At 45.4% G+C, this 21,449-nt stretch overlaps 1 protein-coding gene across 1 annotated transcript in view; it reads left to right on the top strand.

The window, feature by feature from the left end:
* Positions 1 to 21,449, top strand: part of SMCHD1 (structural maintenance of chromosomes flexible hinge domain containing 1) — an 838,152-nt gene that overhangs the window by 211,782 nt on the left and 604,921 nt on the right. Inside the window, exons 4-7 of the mRNA XM_063923554.1 lie at positions 9,248 to 9,330; positions 9,433 to 9,563; positions 10,337 to 10,451; positions 12,009 to 12,128. Coding sequence (XP_063779624.1) covers positions 9,248 to 9,330; positions 9,433 to 9,563; positions 10,337 to 10,451; positions 12,009 to 12,128 — 449 coding nt within the window. The remainder of the gene's footprint in view (positions 1 to 9,247; positions 9,331 to 9,432; positions 9,564 to 10,336; positions 10,452 to 12,008; positions 12,129 to 21,449) is intronic.

Below are 21,449 nucleotides of genomic sequence, written 5' to 3'. Positions count from 1 at the left end.
ATTGCATGCATTTTGACAGTAGTTTAGAGGTTTTAAAACCACAACACACTGCATGTGGGTTTTTCCCTTCTGTTTTGTAATGGCATAGTGTCATTTATCATTGGGTGATGCCTATTTAGGTATGGGTCGACTGATCATTTTTTCATAACCCACAGTCACCTGGAGGCAGGGGTGGATTGGGATGGAAAACCAGCCTGGGAGATTTATGAAAGCAGCATTAATGGGGGCGTGGTGTGATGATGGGGGTCTGTTGATGGGGCGGGATCACTCCTCATAGGGCCTGATTGTACGCAGTTGCAGCCTTCCTTGTGTCATTTGTTGCAGCTGTGTCTGAGACCAGGGGTGGATTGGGAACTAAAATTAGCCTTGTAAAGTTTTGTATAAGTGTTCCGATATAGTGGGACCGCTTTCAGGGAGTGTGCGGAAAAACACAGGCGTGGCTTGGTGAACGCTGGGCGGGTTTGTGTTGTCAAATCCGGAACTGAATAGTCTGAAGTGATCGCAAGCGCTAGTAAATTTTGAGCTACTGTGAAACTACACACAAATTTCTCTGACGTCCTAGTGGATGCTGGGAACTCCGAAAGGACCATGGGGAATAGCTGCTCCGCAGGAGACTGGGCACAACTAAAGAAAGCTTTTAGGTCACCTGGTGTGCACTGGCTCCTCCCACTATGACCCTCCTCCAAGCCTCAGTTAGATTTTGTGCCCGGCCGAGGTTGGATGCACACTAGGGGCTCTCCTGAGCTTCTAGAAAGAAAGTATATAATTAGGTTTTTTATTTACAGTGAGACCTGCTGGCAACAGGCTCACTGCAGCGAGGGACTAAGGGGAGAAGAAGCGAACCTACCTGCTTGCAGCTAGCTTGGGCTTCTTAGGCTACTGGACACCATTAGCTCCAACAGGGATCGACCGCATGGAACTGGCCTTGGTGTTCGTTCCCGGAGCCGCGCCGCCGTCCCCCTTACAGAGCCAGAAGCAAGAAGAGGTCCGGAAAATCGGCGGCAGAAGACATCAGTCTTCACCAAGGTAGCGCACAGCACTGCAGCTGTGCGCCATTGCTCCTCATGCACACTTCACACTCCGGTCACTGAGGGTGCAGGGCGCTGGGGGGGGGCGCCCTGGGCAGCAATAAAAACACCTTGGCTGGCATATATATCACAATATATAGCCCCAGAGGCTATATATGTGATAAATACCCCTGCCAGAATCCATAAAAAAGCGGGAGAAAAGTCCGCGAAAAAGGGGCGGAGCTATCTCTCTTAGCATTTCTCTTAGCATTGGCGCCATTTTCTCTTCACAGTGCAACTGGAAGACAGCTCCCCAGGCTCTCCCCTGTAGTTTTCAGGCTCAAAGGGTTAAAAAGAGAGGGGGGGCACTAAATTTAGGCGCAATATTGTATATACAAGCAGCTATTGGGAAAAATTCACTCAATATAGTGTTAATCCCTAAATTATATAGCGCTCTGGTGTGTGCTGGCATACTCTCTCTCTGTCTCCCCAAAGGGCTGTGTGGGGTCCTGTCCTCAGTCAGAGCATTCCCTGTGTGTGTGCGGTGTGTCGGTACGGCTGTGTCGACACGTTTGATGAGGAGGCTTATGTGATGGCAGAGCAGATGCCGATAAATGTGATGTCGCCCCCTGTGGGGCCGACACCAGAGTGGATGGATAGGTGGAAGGTATAAACCGACAGTGTCAACTCCTTACATAAAAGGCTGGATGACGTAACAGCTATGGGACAGCCGGCTTCTCAGCCCGCGCCTGCCCAGGCGTCTCAAAGGCCATCAGGGGCTCAAAAACGCCCGCTCCCTCAGATGGCAGACACAGATGTCGACACAGAGTCTGACTCCAGTGTCGACGAGGTTGAGACATACACACAATCCACTAGGAACATCCGTTACATGATCCCGGCAATAAAAAATGTGTTAAACATTTCTGACATTAACCCAAGTACCACTAAAAAAGGGTTTTATGTTTGGGGAGAAAAAGCAGGCAGTGTTTTGTTCCCCCATTAAATGAGTGAATGAAGTGTGAAAAAGCGTGGGTTCCCCCGATAAGAAACTGGTAATTTCTAAAAAGTTACTGATGGCGTACCCTTTCCCGCCAGAGGATAAGTTACGCTGGGAGATATCCCCTAGGGTGGATAAGGCGCTCACACGTTTGTCAAAAAAAGGTGGCACTGCCGTCTTAGGATACGGCCACTTTGAAGGTACCTGCTGATAAAAAGCAGGAGGCTATCCTGAAGTCTGTATTTACACACTCAGGTACTAGACTGAGACCTGCAGATAGTGCTGCTGCAGCGTGGTCTGTAACCCTGTCAAACAGGGATACTATTTTGCGAACATAAGACGTCGTCTTATATATGAGGGATGCACAGAGGGATATTTTGCCGGCTGGCATCCAGAATTAATGCAATGTCCATTCGGTCAGGAGGTTATTAGAGACCCGACACTGGACAGGTGATGCTGACTTTAAAAGGCACATAGAGCCTTATAAGGGTGAGGAATTGTTTGGGGATGGTCTCTGGGACCTCGTATCCACAGCAACAGCTGGGAAGAAAAAAAAAAAATTTACCTCAGGTTTCCTCACAGCCTCAGAAAGCACTGTATTATCAGGTACAGTCCTTTCAGCTTCAGAAATGCAAGCGTGTAAAACGAGGGAAGTGGGAAAAAGCTGCACCAGTCAGCCAGTTCCCAGAATCAAAATTCTTCCCCCGCTTCCTCTGAGTCCACCGCATGACGCGGGGTCTCCACAGGCGTAGCCAGGTACGGTGGGGGGCCGCCTCAAAAATTTCAGATATCAGTGGGCTCGCTCACAGGTGGATCCCTAGATCCTTCAAGTAGTATCTCAGGGGTACAAGCTGGAATTCGAGGCGTCTCCCCCCCGCCGTTTCCTCAAATCTGCCTTGCCGACAACTCCCTCAGGCAGGGAGACTGTGCTAGAGGCAATTCACAAGCTGTATTCCCAGCAGGTGATAGTCAAGGTGCCCCTACTTCAACAAGGACGGGGTTTCTATTCCACACTGTTTGTGGTACCGAAACCGGACGGTTCGGTGAGACCCATTTTATATTTGAAATCCTTGAACACATACATAAAAAAATTCAAGTTCAAGATGGAATCGCTCAGGGCGATTATTGCAAGCCTGGAGGAGGGGGATTACATGGTATCCCTGGACATCAAGGAGGCTTACCTACATGTCCCCATTTACCATCCTCACCAGGAGTACCTCAGATTTGTGGTACAGGATTGCCATTACCAATTCCAAACACTGCCGTTTGGACTGTCCACGGCACCGAGGGTCTTTACCAAGGTAATGGCAGAAATGATTATACTCCTTCGAGAAAGGAAGTTTTAATTATCCCGTACTTGGACGATCTCCTTATAAAGGCGAGGTCCAAGGAGCAGTTGTTGGTCGGAGTAGCACTATCTCTGGAAGTGCTACAACAGCACGGATGGATTCTATACATTCCAAAATCACAGCTGGTTCCTACCACACGCCTACTGTTCCTGGGGATGGTTCTGGACACAGAACAGAAAAAAGTGTTTCTCCCGCAGGAGAAAGCCAAGGAGCTGTCATCTCTAGTCAGAGACCTCCTGAAACCAAAACAGGTATCGGTGCATCACTGCACACGAGTCCTGGGAAAAATGGTAGCTTCTTACGAAGCAAAATTCCATTCGGCAGGTTCCATGCAAGAACCTTTCAGTGGGACCTCTTGGACAAGTGGTCGGGATCGCATCTTCAGATGCATCGGCTGATAACCCTGTCTCCAAGGACCAGGGTATCTCTACTGTGGTGGCTGCAGAGTGCTCATCTTCAAGAGGGCCGCAGATTCGGCATACAGGACTGGGTCCTGGTAACCACGGATGCCAGCCTTCGAGGCTGGGGGGCAGTCACACAGGGAAGAATTTCCAAGGACTTTGGTCAAGTCAGGAGTCGTCCCTACACATAAATATTCTGGAACTGAGGGCCATTTACAATGCCCTAAGTCTGGCATGGCCTCTGCTTCAAAACCAGCCGGTACTGATCCAGTCAGACAACATCACGGCAGTCGCCCATGTAAACCGACAGGGCGGCACAAGAAGCAGGATGGCGATGGCAGAAGCCACAAGGATTCTCCGATGGGCGGAAAATCACGTCTTAGCACTGTCAGCAGTGTTCATTCCGGGAGTGGACAACTGGGAAGCAGACTTCCTCAGCGGACACGACCTACACCCGGGAGAGTGGGGACTTCATCCAGAAGTCTTCCAACTGTTGGTAAACCGTTGGGAAAGGCCACAGGTGGACAAGATGGCGTCTCGCCTAAACAAAAAACTAGAGAGATATTGCGCCAGGTCAAGGGACCCTCAGGCGATAGCTGTGGACGCTCTAGTGACACCGTGGGTGTACCAGTCAGTTTATGTGTTCCCTCCTCTGCCTCTCATACCAAGGGTACTGAGAATAATAAGAAAACGAGGAGTAAGAACAATACTCTTGGTTCCGGATTGGCCAAGACGAGCGTGGTACCCGGAACTTCAAGAGATGATCTCAGAGGACCCATGGCCTCTGCCGCTCAGACAGGACCTGCTGCAGCAGGGGCCCTGTCTGTTCCAAGACTTACCGCGGCTGCGTTTGACGGCATGGCGGTTGAACGCCGGATCCTGAAGGAAAAGGGCATTCCAGAGGAAGTCATTCCTACGCTGATTAAAGCCAGGAAAGATGTAACTGCAAAGCATTATCACCGCATATGGCGGATGTATGTTGCTTGGTGTGAGGCCAAAAAGGCCCCAACAGAGGAATTTCAACTGGGTCGATTTCTGCATTTCCTACAAGCAGGAGTGACTATGGGCCTGAAATTAGGCTCCATTAAGGTACAGATCTCGGCTCTGTCGATTTTCTTCCAGAAAGAACTAGCTTCACTACCTGAAGTTCAGACGTTTGTTAAGGGAGTGCTGCATATTCAGCCCCCTTTTGTGCCTCCAGTGGCACCTTGGGATCTCAACGTGGTGTTGAGTTTCTTAAAATCACACTGGTTTGAGCCACTTAAAACCGTGGATCTAAAATATTTCACGTGGAAAGTGGTCATGTTATTGGCCTTGGCTTCAGCCAGGCGTGTGTCAGAATTGGCGGCTTTGTCATGTAAAAGCCCTTATCTAATTTTCCATATGGATAGGGCAGAATTGAGGACTCGTCCCCAGTTTCTCCCTAAGGTGGTATCAGCTTTTCACTTGAACCAACCTATTGTGGTTCCTGCGGCTACTAGGGACTTGGAGGCTTCCAAGTTGCTGGACGTAGTCAGGGCCTTGAAAATTTATGTTTCCAGGACGGCTAGAGTCAGGAAAACTGACTCGCTATTTATCCTGTATGCACCCAACAAGCTGGGTGCTCCTGCTTCTAAGCAGACTATTGCTCGCTGGATTTGTAGCACAATTCAGCTGGCGCATTCTGCGGCTGGACTGCCGCATCCTAAATCAGTAAAAGCCCATTCCACAAGGAAGGTGGGCTCATCTTGGGCGGCTGCCCGAGGGGTCTCGGCTTTACAACTTTGCCGAGCTGCTACTTGGTCAGGGGCACACACGTTTGCAAAATTCTACAAATTTGATACCCTGGCTGAGGAGGACCTTGAGTTCTCTCATTCGGTGCTGCAGAGTCATCCGCACTCTCCCGCCCGTTTGGGAGCTTTGGTATAATCCCCATGGTCCTTTCGGAGTTCCCAGCATCCACTAGGACGTCAGAGAAAATAAGATTTTACTCACCGGTAAATCTATTTCTCGTAGTCCGTAGTGGATGCTGGGCGCCCGTCCCAAGTGCGGATTGTCTGCAATACTTGTACATAGTTATTGTTAACTAAAGGGTTATTGTTGAGCCATCTGTTGAGATGCTCAGTTGTTTTCATACTGTTAAACTGGGTATGGTATCACGAGTTATACGGTGTGATCGGTGTGGCTGGTAAGAGTCTTACCCGGGATTCAAAATCCTTCCTTATTATGTCAGCTCGTCCGGGCACAGTGTCCTAACTGAGGCTTGGAGGAGGGTCATAGTGGGAGGAGCCAGTGCACACCAGGTGACCTAAAAGCTTTCTTTAGTTGTGCCCAGTCTCCTGCGGAGCCGCTATTCCCCATGGTCCTTTCGGAGTTCCCAGCATCCACTACGGACTACGAGAAATAGATTTACCGGTGAGTAAAATCTTATTTTTTTGTAACCGCTCTGCGATACAACCGTTCGCACTTCTGCTAAGCTAAAATACACCCCCAGTGGGCGGTGGCATAGCGTTTGCACGGCTGCTAAAATCTGCTAGTGAACGATCAACTTGGAATGACCCCTATGGCCAGCACAACAGGTATAACATACCGTGTAGCCATGTTGGCCTACCAGGAATCTTCCTGGTGAGCCCCATGGCCAATCCGCCCCTGCCTGGAGAACATCCTGAACAGCACTGGCCTTTTAGAGAATGTAAAGGAATTTTCTTCCTTCTTTCCACCTCATGCGGTTGAGCTACTATATTTTGCCAATAAAAAGTGTACTTAACAAAATAAATAAAAACATAAATACAAAAAGCAAGCCAGCCTTATTTACAAGTGGAACATTTGTTTACTTGCTATTTGTAATTATGGGGATACTGGTTAAAAACCATATCACGTTTTTCAAATCTGCACATATCTTCTAAACATATGTGGTTTTATTAATGATATATCATTACAGTGTACTTGGGAATCAACAATGTTATATCAACATGGGAATCCCTACATTTTTTTTTTTTTTTAATTTATGAGTTTTAGAATAGATAATTTTAAGCGTATAATGCTTTTAAGCTAATCGTAATGTATGACTTAATGGTTTTTGTTAAAAAAAAATATATATATATATATATATTCATTTGTAAAATATATTTATAATTTTCTCATTTAGAACCTTTTCACATTTTTTTTAATGTTGATAGGAGAATTGGAGATTAACAGAAGTAATTGAAGCATCAGCTACAAGTTGCATACCCGCATTGCTGCTTCTAACACAGCTCTAAAAAAAGATCCGTTAACAATACAGTTTCAGAAATGATAAAACGTGTTTTTGAAGATAGAATTCTAGATTTCTAATGAGTATTAAATTAAAATAACTATTGTTCCTTATTTGGAGTCTTATGGAAAGCAAATTCATTCATTGTTTTTTTTTGGAAACGTACCTTTTTAAATATCCTTTAAATTAAGAGTTTGAACTATGAGTGTCACTTTAACTTCTGGCTGGCATAATTTGATGTGAAGTTCATATCCAGCTGACAGTCTCATAATATAATACCTAACACAGAAATGAAAAATGTTAGATATTGAAAGAGGGGAAGCATTTCTGATTGTCATCTCTTCTGGTGTAAGGAGCACCAGGTTATCCATATTGGCAACAATGGATCCTTTCGCTATTACACTAGCACACAATGAGTAGGCTGCCATAAATTTACCCCTACTTTTCAATCATTGCTGTGACCACTTGCTAATTAAAGAAGGAATGTGAAGTTTGTGCTACACGGAGCAGCAGGTTTGTACTCGGCTTGTAGAGAAATTATTTATGCAGCGGAGGGATTGCTCTGGTTTTGTGTGGCATGGGTTGAATTATAACTGCCAAACTATTACAGCTGACTATAAAATGTTCTTCATGTTTTACATGCCTTTTACTTTTGCTCTGTCATGTTACTGTTATTTTTTTATATGAAGCTGCTGAAAGGATTGAATGACTTTAAATCGATTAAGGCTTAAGGTGGGTACACACTATTAGATATATCTGCAGATCAATTGATCTGCAGATATATCTATGTACGGTTCGGACAGTGTGCTGTGCATACACACAGCCCGATCCGTTCACCTGTCAATCACCGCCGGCCGCCGCAGCATGTGTACGGGCGGTTGGACGACCGCCCCGTACACACACAGCAACGCGCCAATATATCGTTAGATATATTGGCTGTCGGCTGTGCTGCGCGGCCGACGCGATACGTCTGTGAACGACGGAGTTCACAGACGTATCGCCCGTACACACTGGCCGACGGTCCCGCGATGTATCGGCCGTTCAAGAGAACGGCCGATACATCGACCAGTGTGTACGGGCCTTTACTGACTTTGCCAATCACTAGGGAGTGCAGACACTGAGAGATGTGAATATTGTCACCACTGCCTGTTTCCCACACCCCTTTAGATTGAAAGCTGTCATGAGCAGGGCCCTCTTCCCTCATATGCTTTTCCGCACTTAAACCATCTTCATCTTCCCACTGCCAACAACAGGACAATACTTTTGGGTTTGGTCACCTTGCTGCTTATTTGGGTACTATGGCTGTTGCTGCAGAAATGTTTCTAAACCTTGTCCATGTTCTATAATGTTTTGAAATTAATCTTTTTTTTTTTTTTTTTTTTTGTTCTGTTCATACTATCTCATACTGTCTCTGTTTATGTAATTTAAGGTTCTGCAGACCTCTTGTGACACCATGTAAATAAAGGATGATGATAATAGTGAAATGCATATACTGTAAGAGGCAAATGCACATGAGTGATCTGGCTTTCTAGATCATGCATTCGTACTGGAGTTAGAAGCCTGGGCTTTAATTTAAAAATTAAATAAATATTAACCATTCTTAATTTGTTTAAAAAAATGCTTTGTTTGAATCTTTTCTTTTTCATTGTCATGTCCCTACTATCACCATCCTTAAAGTGACAGTGATACAAGTATTGTAGTAGAACCTGTACCACCACAAATTTTTCTTAAATACAGAGAAGTCATCTCTCTATCAAAAACACCTATTTCAATTGGCATTGGTGTTTTTCTCCCTATAATAAATGTCTCTTTAATTCTTACTAGCATTTTTACACAGATTTTTGTGCATCCTGATAATGAATTTGATAATTGTAGGATGACACATTACAGTGTTTATGGAATTTGGGAGTGCTAGTGTAACTTGAATTCAGAAAATGACAGATAAAATAGTATTATTGGTGTATTTAGTTGTAAAACCTGTGCTGCACAAATTGCCAGCTCGGCATGACTCTAAACATTACACCTAAATTTCTTTCATTCTGAAAATTAAATTTGACAGCAAGAAGAAATTACACTATACACTGCATCCATAAATAGTAGTGCTGTTAGAATATTATTATTTAATTTATTTTTGTAATTTAAAAAAAAATTTGAATTATATATTACCTTTGCTTCTTTTAGGCATTTATTTTTCTATTGCGATCACTCATCTTTATCATACTAATGTACTGCCACATGACTTTCTTCTATTATGTTTACAGCTTTTGCCCTTTCAGAGTTATTAGATAATTCACTTTCAGCAACTGCACAAAATTCTGGCAATCGCAATATACAGATTAGGCTGGTAAGAAGCTTTTTTTGTTTTGCTATCTACATACAGCATTTGTTTTTTGTTTGTATATTCTGTTTTCTAAATCTCTCTCTCTTCATTAAAAAACCCACAAAGCTTTTTGATGAAACACAAGGAAAACTGGCTGTCGCAGTAATAGATAATGGAAAAGGAATGAATTCAGTACAGCTTAAAAACTGGGCAGTATATCGATTGTCAAAGTTTACAAGAAGAACTGAAGGCTACAGGTTAGATGTTAATAGTTTTTTTTTAAATATTATTTAGAATCTCTTTTTAATTTTCTTATCAAAGAACAGACATTAAATTATCCACGTGTTCTTGTTTGAGAATAGATTAACATCTTGAGTAAAATTTTAAATGATATAAAATATATAAAATATAGAGGACACCTATGATATACAGATGTGTCCACATACATCTTTGCTCCAGTCATGGCAAACAGCTTTTCATGGCATGCCAGGTACCATGAGAAACCTGTCTGTTTTGGCCCCGTTTTCGACACAAGCACGCGGATCGGCAGCTATTCTGCCGATCCACATGCTTTTCTACAAGTCGAATTCCTCGACTCTGTCGAATAATTTGGGGTTAGATTGAATAGGTCGGAACCCCTTCTGACCTGACGTCTTTTTGACAGACGGCAGCTTTTGACTTCAATTGAATATACCCCTTTGTCGTAAACAGATATACAAGTGTCACATATCCAAGTAATCAGCAGAGTCTCCCGGTGTATCCTATTCACATCATGTTGTTTTTAGCAAAAAAAGATGCATGATGCTAGCAGAGGTGCATGAGAAATTAGTTCACTCACGCAAGGCATTTACCGCAGCATGGCGTATTAAGACTAACTGTATGAGGACACATCTGTACTAATTCTAAAGATTATATGAACGTGTAGTTCTGTTGGCTACAATCTAAACCACAATCCAGTTTATTTTATTGCAATGGTTATTGGAAGCATAGAGGAAAATATGTATGAAAATATGTCCCTTTTCTCTTCTAGTAATGATACAAGCTATGTCCGCCCTCCACCTGTTGCACGCAGTCTGAACAGTGATATCTCTTATTTTGGTGTTGGGGGAAAGCAAGCCGTTTTCTTTATTGGTCACTCAACCCGTGTAAGTATGCTAAATACTGTCTGCATTTACCAAAAAGTTACAATACTGGTTTTAAACAGCAACGTGTTTAATAGAAAATGAAAACAATAACACTTGAATTGAATCCATAAATAATGTTTAAATTAATATGATTATATCTAGATTGGTTTAAAAAAATATATATTGTGAATCGTGCTGCAAATCTGCACATCCCTACTTGTCGTACTAATTGCTCTGCAATAATCTCCCTCTATATTCTTGCTTATGATTATTTTTACACAATTTATAGACAGCATGGGGTAATCATTCTTGGAATGTATTTGGTTTCTGGTACTAGTGCTCTGATGTTGGGAAAAGAAAGTTGTGGATTAAATTTGATCCCTCTTAATGTGGGGGTGGTATAGAAGAGCTCCAGTTATTTTATAGTCAGTATGTTGACACCATATGGTCGACAGGGTCAAAAGGTCGACAGGTAAAAGGTAGCGCCACTCATTTGTGACTGACACTGGCTTATATTACATGTTAATATATACTTCAACAGTTCCTACTTGATTAAAAATAATAAAGTAAAACATGTAATCCTTAAAGTTTAAAACGTGAAATAAGTCTATCCTTGTATTACTGTGATTTTAGAATATAACATATGTGGTCTATACAGTAGCTCTGTCAATTTAATAGTTTGCTTAAGTTGTAATGGTGCGAAATAAAAGTAATTGAACTAATTGTTCTTGTTGCTAGTGATTGCACACCCCCCGAGTCAGTAATTTACAGTCATTAATACAGTTTGAGTATCCCTTATCCAAAATGCTTGGGACCAGAAGTATTTTGGATATCGGATTTTTCCGTCTTTTGGAATAATTGCATACCATAATGAGATATCATGGTGATGGGACCCAAGTCTAAGCACAGAATGCATTTATGTTTCATATACACCCTATTCACACAGCCTGAAGGTGATTTTAGTCAATATTTTTAATAACTTTTTGCATTAAACAAAGTGTGTGTACATACATACAATTCATTTATGTTTCATATACACCTTATACACTCAGCCTGAAGGTCATTTAATACAATATGTTTAATAACTTTGTGTATTAAACAAAGTTTGTGTACATTGAGCCATCAAAAACAAAGGTTTCACTATCACAGTCTCACTCAAAAAAAATCTGTATTTCGGAATATTCCGTATTTCGGAATATTTGGATATGGGATACTCAACCTGTACTGTATTATGTGACAAAACACAAGGTGTTATTTACACCACATAAAGAATTAACATTGCTGCCTAGTGCAGTGGGGTCATGCCCTCCCTTCCTTAAGTCAAACAACTTGTGCTAAAAATTTAGTGTTCCTTGAACTTGTAGCAGGGTGGCTACACCCCATGGTTTTATGTGCATTTGTTTTTAAAGAAAGTGGGTTTTAATGGTAAGTACAACAAATATTTGATTCTATAGTAAGATTTAAATACTAAATTGGTTCATGTTATTAAACATTGTAATGGGTTATCAAATTCACCCAAATCTTGGTTTGCTTTGCAATCTAAATCAATCTAAATATGAAAAAAATGTTTTTTTCAAGATTATTACCAAGACTTCAGACTCTCAAGATGTTCATGAATTTTTGCTTTCGAAAGAAGATTTTGAGAAGAGAGAGCACAATAACGAATTTATTTACAGTGGCTCCATTAGAAATCGAAAGGTAAGAATATACTCGACTGTTGTACAAAGACCTCTGTCTGAAAATAGTGGTTTTCTGATCAAAAAGAAAATGTCCAAACATGGGTGGGTGAATTTCATACTGGGCTTGTGAGTGGATTCTTATGTTACTCCATGGTTTGCACTGATAGCGTTGAGGTGTGGAGTTTAGCAAAGTCCCTAGTCTTTATCAAGAAACATCGCAAGATGGGCATGGACTTTGCTGTCAGGGGTCTTCAGGCCACAGCCCTGTGTCATGACATTTTTTAGCATCATTGAAACTTCTAGTGATTTCTGGCACAGAAACTCTACTGTACTGATCGTTCTTACTTGATGTAATAGCCTTCATTGACCTTTCACATTGATGAATCTTGACTCTTCCTAACACCTTGTCGGCAGTTCATGTTTTTCCATCACTGTCAGAAGGTGCACCTCACAAGCATTGACATTTTGGAAAATTTTCTGGCTATTATGATTTGGCCCGATAAAACTCTTTACACTTGCCATATGTCCTGCATTCAGCATGTTGACTATTAGTATCTAATGTCCACTTACAGTTTTATATATTCCTGAACATAACATGGACCATTCTTGAGAATAGTCCGTGTAATTTGTTTCACATGGGAGTGGTCATAATGTTTTGGCTCATGGTTGTATTACCAAGCAGTATTTTGGTTTTTACTCCATTCATTTAATCAAAAGTTTTAATCTAAGGTCATGTGATACATAACACGGGATTGACTTCTTCATTATGGGTGAGCTATTGTACATATGTTTTTTTTTTCCTTCTTAAGTAGAAAGTGTATACCCCCAACAGTTTTGCATCTTAACTCAAGATGGAGATACTTTGTTATTGAAGCCCAAGGACGTAGCTATCATAGGTGCATTAAGTGAGGGGCCCACCTTCCTTGCAGAGGTGTAGCATGTTGCCATGGCACTTGAAGCACTTGCATGCTACAGTGCCCCCCAAGTGTGCATATAGGGCTCAGTTAAAGAGGAGCAAAAATAAATATTTAGGGCATTATCAGACTGGGGCAGGGAGACCTAGATATTCCAACTTACTAGTAGTAGTAGTAGTAGTTGCCCTTACACATTATACCACGTTAATGTTCCTTTCTTATTAGCCCTACCCCAGTAATGTCCCCCACACATTGTTACACAGAAATGCTCCTTATAAATTATTAGGCCACAAACAGTAATGTACGTTGCACATTAGGCCACACACAGTAATGCTCCCTATACATTATTCTAAAACAAAGGTCTAGCTATACCCCTGTTGGAAACCTTTGCTGAGACTGAAGCTTTCAGATAAAGGTTTAATTTCTCTGACGTCCTAGTGGATGCTGGGGACTCCGTCAGGACCTTGGGGATTAGCGGCTCCGCAGGAGACAGGGCACAAAAGTAAAAGCTTTAGGATCAGGTGGTGTGCACTGGCTCCTCCCCCTATGACCCTCCTCCAAGCCCCAGTTAGATTTTTGTGCCCGGCCGAGAAGGGTGCAATCTAGGTGGCTCTCCTAAAGAGCTGCTTAGAGTAAAAGTTTTGTTAGGTTTTTTATTTTCAGTGAGTCCTGCTGGCAACAGGCTCACTGCATCGAGGGACTTAGGGGAGAGAAGTGAACTCACCTGCGTGCAGGATGGATTGGCTTCTTAGGCTACTGGACACCATTAGCTCCAGAGGGAGTCGGAACACAGGTCTCACCCTGGGGTTCGTCCCGGAGCCGCGCCGCCGACCCCCTTGCAGATGCCGAAAAGTGAAGAGGTCCAGAAACCGGCGGCAGAAGGCTTTTCAGTCTTCATAAGGTAGCGCACAGCACTGCAGCTGTGCGCCATTGTTGTCAGCACACTTCATAGCAGCGGTCACTGAGGGTGCAGGGCGCTGGGGGGGGCGCCCTGGGCAGCAATGATAGTACCTTATTCTGGCTAAAAATACATCACACATAGCCCCTGGGGGCTATATGGATGTATTTAACCCCTGCCAGGTCTCAGAAAAACGGGAGAATAAGCCCGCCGAAAAGGGGGCGGGGACTATTCTCCTCAGCACACCGCGCCATTTTCCCTCACAGAAATGCTGGTGGGAAGGCTCCCAGGCTCTCCCCTGCACTGCACTACAGAAACAGGGTTAAAACAGAGAGGGGGGGCACTTATTTGGCGATATGACTATATATATTAAAATGCTATAAGGGAAAAACACTTATATAAAGGTTGTCCCTGTATAATTATAGCGTTTTTGGTGTGTGCTGGCAAACTCTCCCTCTGTCTCCCCAAAGGGCTAGTGGGGTCCTGTCCTCTATCAGAGCATTCCCTGTGTGTGTGCTGTGTGTCGGTACGTGTGTGTCGACATGTATGAGGACGATGTTGGTGAGGAGGCGGAGCAATTGCCTGTAATGGTGATGTCACTCTCTAGGGAGTCGACACCGGAATGGATGGCTTATTTAAGGAATTACGTGATAATGTCAACACGCTGCAAGGTCGGTTGACGACATGAGACGGCCGGCAAACCAATTAGTACCTGTCCAGGCGTCTCAAACACCGTCAGGGGCGTTAAAACGTCCTTTTACCTCAGTCGGTCGACACAGACACGGACACTGACTCCAGTGTCGACGGTGAAGAAACAAACGTATTTTCCTTTAGGGCCACACGTTACTTGTTAAGGGCAATGAAGGAGGTGTTACATATTTCTGATACTACAAGTACCACAAAAAAGGGTATTATGTGGAGTGTGAAAAAACTACCTGTAGTTTTTCCTGAATCGGATAAATTAAATGAAGTGTGTGATGATGCGTGGGTTTCCCCCGATAGAAAATTATTGGCGGTATACCCTTTCCCGCCAGAAGTTAGGGCGCGTTGGGTAACACCCCTTAGGGTGGATAAGGCGCTCACACGCTTATCAAAACAAGTGGCGGTACCGTCTCCAGATAGGGCCGCCCTCAAGGAGCCAGCTGATAGGAGGCTGGAAAATATCCTAAAAAGTATATACACACATACTGGTGTTATACTGCGACCAGCGATCGCCTCAGCCTGGATGTGCAGCGCTGGGGTGGCTTGGTCGGATTCCCTGACTGAAAATATTGATACCCTTGACAGGGACAGTATTTTATTGACTATAGAGCATTTAAAGGATGCATTTCTATATATGCGAGATGCACAGAGGGATATTTGCACTCTGGCATCAAGAGTAAGTGCGATGTCCATATCTGCCAGAAGTTGTTTATGGACACGACAGTGGTCAGGTGATGCAGATTCCAAACGGCACATGGAAGTATTGCCGTATAAAGGAGAAAAAGACAACGTCTTTTCAGCCTCAGTCCTTTCGTCCCCATAAGGGTAAGCGGGCAAAAGGCCAGTCATATCTGCCGTGGGATAGAGGAAAGGGAAGAAGACTGCAGCAGGCAGCCCATTCCCAGAAACAGAAGCCCTCCACCGCTTCTGCCAAGTCCTCAGCATGACGCTGGGGCCGTACAAGCGGACTCAGGTGCGGTGGGGGGGGGTCGTCTCAAGAGTTTCAGCACGCAGTGGGCTCACTCGCAAGTGGACCCCTGGATCCTACAAGTAGTATCCCAGGGGTACAGATTGGAAATTCGAGACGTCTCCCCCTCGCAGGTTCCTGAAGTCTGCTTTACCAACGTCTCCCTCCGACAGGGAGGCAGTAGTGGAAACAATTCACAAGCTGTATTCCCAGCAGGTGATAATCAAAGTACCCCTCCTACAACAAGGAAAGGGGTATTATTCCACACTATATTGTGGTACTGAAGCCAGACGGCTCGGTGAGACCTATTCTAAATCTGAAATAGTTGAACACTTACATACAAAGGTTCAAATCAAGATGGAGTCACTCAGAGCAGTGATAGCGAACCAGGAAGAAGGGGACTATATGGTGTCCCGGGACATCAGGGATGCTTACCTCCATGTCCCAATTTGCCCTTCTCACCAAGGGTACCTCATGTTCGTGGTACAGAACTGTCACTATCAGTTTCAGACGCTGCCGGTTGGATTGTCCACGGCACCCCGGGTCCTTACCAAGGTAATGGCCGAAATGATTCTTCTTCAAAGAAAATGGACGATCTCCTGATAGGGGCAAGGTCCAGAGAACAGTTGGAGGTCGGAGTAGCACTATCTCAAGTAGTTCTACGACAGCACGGGTGGATTCTAAATATTCCAAAACCGCAGCTGTTTCCGACGACACGTCTGCTGTTCCTAGGGATGATTCTGGACACAGTCCAGAAAAAGGTGTTTCTCCCGGAGAAGAAAGCCAGGGAGTTATCCGAGCTAGTCAGGAACCTCCTAAAACCAGGAAAAGTGTCAGTGCATCATTGCACAAGGGTCCTGGGAAAAATGGTGGCTTCTTACGAAGCGATTCCATTCGGTAGATTTCACGCAAGAACTTTTCAGTGGGATCTGCTGGAAAAATGGTCCGGATCGCATCTTCAGATACATCAGCGGATAACCCTGTCTCCAAGGACAAGGGTGTTTCTTCTGCGGTGGCTGCAGAGTGCTCATCTACTAAAGGGCCGCAGATTCGGCATTCAGGACTGGGTCCACGGATGCCAGCCTGAGAGGCTGGGGAGCAGTCACACAGGGAAAAAATTTCCAGGGAGTGTGATCAAGTCTGGAGACTTCTCTCCACATAAATATACTGGAGCTAAGGGCAATTTACAATGTTCTAAGCTTAGCAAGACCTCTGCTTCAGGGTCAGCCGGTATTGATCCAGTGGGACAACATCACGGCAGTCGCCCACGTAAACAGTCAGGGCGGCACAAGAAGCAGGAGGGCAATGGCAGAAACTGCAAGGATTCTTCGCTGGGCGAAAAATCATGTGATAGCACTGTCAGCAGTGTTCATTCCGGGAGTGGACAACTGGGAAGCAGACTTCCTCAGCAGGCACGACCTCCACCCGGGAGAGTGGGGACTTCATCGGGAAGTATTCCACATGATTGTGAACCGTTGGGAAAGACCAAAGGTGGACATGATGGCGTCCCGCCTGAACAAAAAACTGGACAGGTATTGCGCCAGGTCAAGAGACCCTCAAGCAATATCTGTGGACGTTCTGGTAACACCGTGGGTGTACCAGTCGGTGTATGTGTTCCCTCCTCTGCTTCTCATAACCAAGGTACTGAGAATTATAAGACGTAGAGGAGTAAGAACTATACTCGTGGCTCCGGATTGGCCAAGAAGGACGTGGCACCCGGAACTTCAAGAAATGCTCACAGAGGACTCATGGCCTCTGCCGCTAAGAAGGGACTTGCTTCAGCAAGTACCAGGTCTGTTCCAAGACTTACCGCGGCTGCGTTTGACGGCATGGCGGTGGAACACCAGATCCTAAGGGAAAAAGGCATTCCGGAAGAGGTCATTCCTACCCTGGTCAAAGCCAGGAAGGAGGTGACCGCAAAACATTATCACCACATGTGGCGAAAATATGTTGCGTGGTGTGAGGCCAGGAAGGCCCCACGAAGAAATTTCAACTCGGTCGATTCCTGCATTTCCTGAAAACAGGAGTGTCTATGGGCCTCAAATTGGGGTCCATTAAGGTTCAAATTTCGGCCCTGTCAATTTTCTTCCAGAAAGAATTGGCTTCAGTTCCTGAAGTCCAGAAGTTTGTCAAGGGAGTATTGCATATACAACCCCCTTTTGGTGCCTCCAGTGGCACTGTGGGATCTCAACGTAGTTCTGGGATTCCTCAAATCACATTTTAAACCGCTCAAATCTGTGGATTTGAAATATCTCACATGAAAAGTGACCATGCTGTTGGCCCTGGCCTCGGCCAGGCGAGTGTCAGAATTGGCGGCTTTGTCTCACAAAAGCCATATCTGATTGTCCATTCGGACAGGGCAGAGCTGCGGACTCGTCCCCAGTTTCTTCCTAAGGTGGTGTCAGCGTTTCACCTGAACCAGCTTATTGTGGTACCTGCGGCTACTAGGGACTTGGAGGACTCCAAGTTGCTAGATGTTGTCAGGGCCCTGAAAATATAGGTTTCCAGGACGGCTGGAGTCAGGAAAACTGACTCGCTGTTATCCTGTATGCACCCAACAAACTGGGTGCTCTTGCTTCTAAGCAGACGATTGCTCGTTGGATTTGTAGCACATTTCAACTTGCACGTTCTGTGGCAGGCCTGCCACAGCTTAAATCTGTCAAGGCCCATTCCACAAGGAAGGTGGGCTCATCCTGGGCGGCTGCCCGAGGGGTCTCGGCATTACAACTCTGCCGAGCAGCTACGTGGTCGGGGGAGAACACGTTTGTAAAATTCTACAAATTTGATACCCTGGCTAAAGAGGACCTGGAGTTCTCTCATTCGGTGCTGCAGAGTCATCCGCACTCTCCCGCCCGTTTGGGAGCTTTGGTATAATCCCCATGGTCCTGACGGAGTCCCCAGCATCCACTAGGACGTCAGAGAAAATAAGATTTTACTTACCGATAAATCTATTTCTCGTAGTCCGTAGTGGATGCTGGGCGCCCATCCCAAGTGCGGATTGTCTGCAATACTTGTACATAGTTATTGTTACAAAAATCGGGTTATTATTGTTGTGAGCCATCTTTTCAGAGGCTCTGCTGTTATCATGCTGTTAACTGGGTTCAGATCACAGGTTGTACAGTGTGATTGGTGTGGCTGGTATGAGTCTTACCCGGGATTCAAAATCCTTCCTTATTGTGTACGCTCGTCCGGGCACAGTATCCTAACTGAGGCTTGGAGGAGGGTCATAGGGGGAGGAGCCAGTGCACACCACCTGATCCTAAAGCTTTTACTTTTGTGCCCTGTCTCCTGCGGAGCCGCTAATCCCCATGGTCCTGACGGAGTGCCCAGCATCCACTACGGACTACGAGAAATAGATTTATCGGTAAGTAAAATCTTATTTTTTCTTATAGCAGATGTGTGTGTGTGCACTACCAAGTATTTAAAGTTGTTGAGAAGACACAAGATATTTTCTCTGACGTCCTAGTGGATGCTGGGACTTCCGTAAGGACTATGGGGAATAGCGGCTCCGCAGGAGACTGGGCACAAAAAGTAAAAGCTTTAGACTAGCTGGTGTGCACTGGCTCCTCCCCCTATGACCCTCCTCCAAGCCTCAGTTAGATTTTTGTGCCCGAACGAGAAGGGTGCATGCTAGGTGGCTCTCGTGAGCTGCTTAGAAGTAAAAGTTTAAATAGGTTTTTTATTTTCAGTGAGTCCTGCTGGCAACAGGCTCACTGCATCGTGGGACTAAGGGGAGAAGAAGCGAACTCACCTGCGTGCAGAGTGGATTGGTCTTCTTGGCTACTGGACATTAGCTCCAGAGGGACGATCACAGGTTCAGCCTGGATGGGTCCCGGAGCCGCGCCGCCGGCCCCCTTACAGAGCCAGAAGAGCGAAGAGGTCCGGAGAAATCGGCGGCAGAAGACGTTCCTGTCTTCAGATAAGGTAGCGCACAGCACTGCAGCTGTGCGCCATTGCTCTCAGCACACTTCACACTCCGGTCACTGAGGGTGCAGGGCGCTGGGGGGGAGCGCCCTGAGACGCAATAAAACATGTTTAAACCTTACATGGCTAAAGAAATACATCACATATAGCTCCTGGGCTATATGGATGCATTTCACCCCTGCCAGTTTTCCTTAAAAAAAAAAAAAGCGGGAGAAAAGGCCGCCGTGAAGGGGGCGGAGCCTATCTCCTCAGCACACAAGCGCCATTTTCCCTCACAGTTCCGCTGGAAGGAAGGCTCCCAGACTCTCCCCTGCAGTCCTGCTACAGAATCAGGGTAAAACAAGAGAGGGGGGGCACTATTGGCAGCTAATATAAAACAGTAGCTATAAAGGGAGTAACACTTACATAAGGTTATCCCTGTATATATATAGCGCTCTGGTGTGTGCTGGCAAACTCTCCCTCTGTCTCCCCAAAGGGCTCGTGGGGTCCTGTCCTCTTTCAGAGCATTCCCTGTGTGTGTGCTGGGTGTCGGTACGATTGTGTCGACATGTATGAGGAGGAAAATGATGTGGAAGCAGAGCAATTGCCTGTGTTAGTGATGTCACCCCCTAGGGAGTCGACACCTGACTGGATGGTCGTATTTAAAGAATTACGTGACAGTGTCAGCACTTTGCAAAAAACTGTTGACGACATGAGACAGCCGGCAAATCAATTAGTGCCTGTTCAGGCGTCTCAGACACCGTCGGGGGCGCTAAAACGCCCGTTACCTCAGATGGTCGTCACAGACCCAGACACGGATACTGAATCCAGTGTCGACGGTGAGGAGACAAACGTAATGTCCAGTAGGGCCACACGTTACATGATCACGGCAATGAAGGAGGCATTGAATATTTCTGACACTACAAGTACCACAAAAAAGGGTATTATGTGGGGTGTGAAAAAACTACCAGTAGTTTTTCCTGAATCAGATGAATTAAATGAGGTGTGTGATAAAGCGTGGTTTTCCCCCGATAAAAAACTGCTGATTTCTAATAAATTATTGGCACTATACCCTTTCCCGCCAGAGGTTAGGGCGCGTTGGGAAACACCCCCTAGGGTAGATAAGGCGCTCACACGCTTATCAAAACAAGTGGCGTTACCGTCTCCCGATACGGCCGCCCTTAAGGAACCAGCTGATAGAAGGCTGGAAAATATCCTAAAAGGTATATACACACATACTGGTGTTATACTGCGACCAGCAATCGCCTCAGCCTGGATGTGCAGTGCTGGAGTGGCTTGGTCGGATTCCCTGACTGAAAATATTGATACCCTGGATAGGGACAGTATATTATTAACTATAGAGCATTTAAAGGATGCATTACTATATATGCGAGATGCACAGAGGGATATTTGCACCCTGGCATCTAGAGTGAGTGCGATGTCCATTTCTGCCAGAAGAGCGTTATGGACGCGACAGTGGTCAGGTGATGCGGATTCCAAACGACATATGGAAGTATTGCCGTATAAAGGGGAGGAGTTATTTGGGGTCGGTCTATCGGACCTGGTGGCCACAGCAACGGCTGGAAAATCCACCTTTTTACCCCAGGTCACCTCTCAGCAGAAAAAGACACCGTCTTTTCAAACTCAGTCCTTTCGTTCCCATAAGGGCAAGCGGGCAAAAGGCCACTCATTTCTGCCCCGGGGCTGAGGAAGGGGAAAAAGACTGCACCAGGCAGCCTCTTCCCAGGAGCAGAAGCCCTCCCCCGCTTCTGCCAAGTCTTCAGCATGACGCTGGGGCCTTACAAGCGGACTCAGGCACGGTGGGGGGCCGTCTCAAGAATTTCAGCGCGCAGTGGGCTCACTCGCAAGTGGACCCCTGGATCCTGCAGGTAGTATCACAGGGGTACAAATTGGAATTCGAGACGTCTCCCCCTCGCCGGTTCCTGAAGTCTGCTC

Source organism: Pseudophryne corroboree, chromosome 5 (genome assembly GCF_028390025.1).
Source record: "Pseudophryne corroboree isolate aPseCor3 chromosome 5, aPseCor3.hap2, whole genome shotgun sequence".
NCBI classification, from domain to species: domain Eukaryota; kingdom Metazoa; phylum Chordata; class Amphibia; order Anura; family Myobatrachidae; genus Pseudophryne; species Pseudophryne corroboree.
The sequence above is the reverse complement of the archived record's forward strand: the minus strand, read 5'-3'. Positions and strand labels throughout refer to the sequence as shown.